This window comes from Momordica charantia, assembly GCF_013281855.1.
Source record: "Momordica charantia cultivar OHB3-1 chromosome 1 unlocalized genomic scaffold, Mcharantia_2.0 BLBB01000001.1, whole genome shotgun sequence".
Lineage (NCBI taxonomy): Eukaryota > Viridiplantae > Streptophyta > Magnoliopsida > Cucurbitales > Cucurbitaceae > Momordica > Momordica charantia.
In genome coordinates this window covers 7,516,231-7,517,078 of record NW_028275157.1, presented here as the reverse complement: position 1 = coordinate 7,517,078, position 848 = coordinate 7,516,231, and the positions used below count along the sequence as shown (strand labels likewise).

Below are 848 nucleotides of genomic sequence, written 5' to 3'. Positions count from 1 at the left end.
ATGACGCTGATTAACGCTATATTATCTCAAGTTGCCCTAGCTTATGTGGTTGGTAGTGAAACCTCACGGCAAATTTGGGAGACTCTGGAAAAGCACTATTGATCTACTTGGACGAATGTGGTAAATCTGAAGATCGATCTTTAATCAATTTCTAAGAAAGGTGGAGAATCGATCAATGATTATGGCAAGTGTATTAAAGAACTCGAGGACAAATTGGTGAATGTCTCTGTAATTGTTGATTCGGAGGATCTTCTTATATATATGCTCAATGGACTTCCGACTGAATTCAATAGTTTTCGCACTTCCATGCGAACAAGATCTCTGCCAGTTTCTTTCGAAGAATTGCATATTCTACTGAAATCTGAGAAATCAGGGCTTAAGAAACGAATTAAACATGATGATGTCTTATCACAACCTACTAATCTTCTTGCTTCTCAAGGTTCAGGTCAGTCTCGTGGTAATTCGACTCCTCACAATTTTTCTCGTGCAAAGTCCAATTTAGGGTATGGTCGTAACTTTGGTAATCAAGTTGTGGGAATACTGGAAGATTTTCTTCTCTAAATCATGGTCGAGGTACTCCTGCTGGTCGTTCGCAAAATTTCTCTTTGAATGGTGTACCTTGTCAAATCTGTTTTCAACTTGGACATTCTGCCTTGGATTGTTTTCATGGAATGAATTATAACTACCAAGGTCGTCATCCACTGGCTCAACTTGCTGCTATGGTGGCTTCTCAAAATCTTCCTACCGTCAACCAGTTTAATCATTTTCCTACTGCTAATTATGGTGTCAATTCTTCATCTGGTTTTTCTGCTATGAATTCCACCCCATGGTTGGCTGACTTTGGTTTC

The 848-nt window shown here is 39.3% G+C and overlaps 1 protein-coding gene across 1 annotated transcript; it reads left to right on the top strand.

Annotated features, from left to right (window-relative positions):
- On the top strand, nt 1-561 carry LOC148213205 (uncharacterized). The gene is made up of 2 exons (XM_088123565.1): nt 1-48; nt 157-561. Exons 1-2 carry the CDS (start codon nt 1-3, stop codon nt 559-561), a joined length of 453 nt encoding a protein of 150 aa, XP_087979691.1.
- The last annotated feature ends 287 nt before the right edge of the window (nt 562-848 follow it).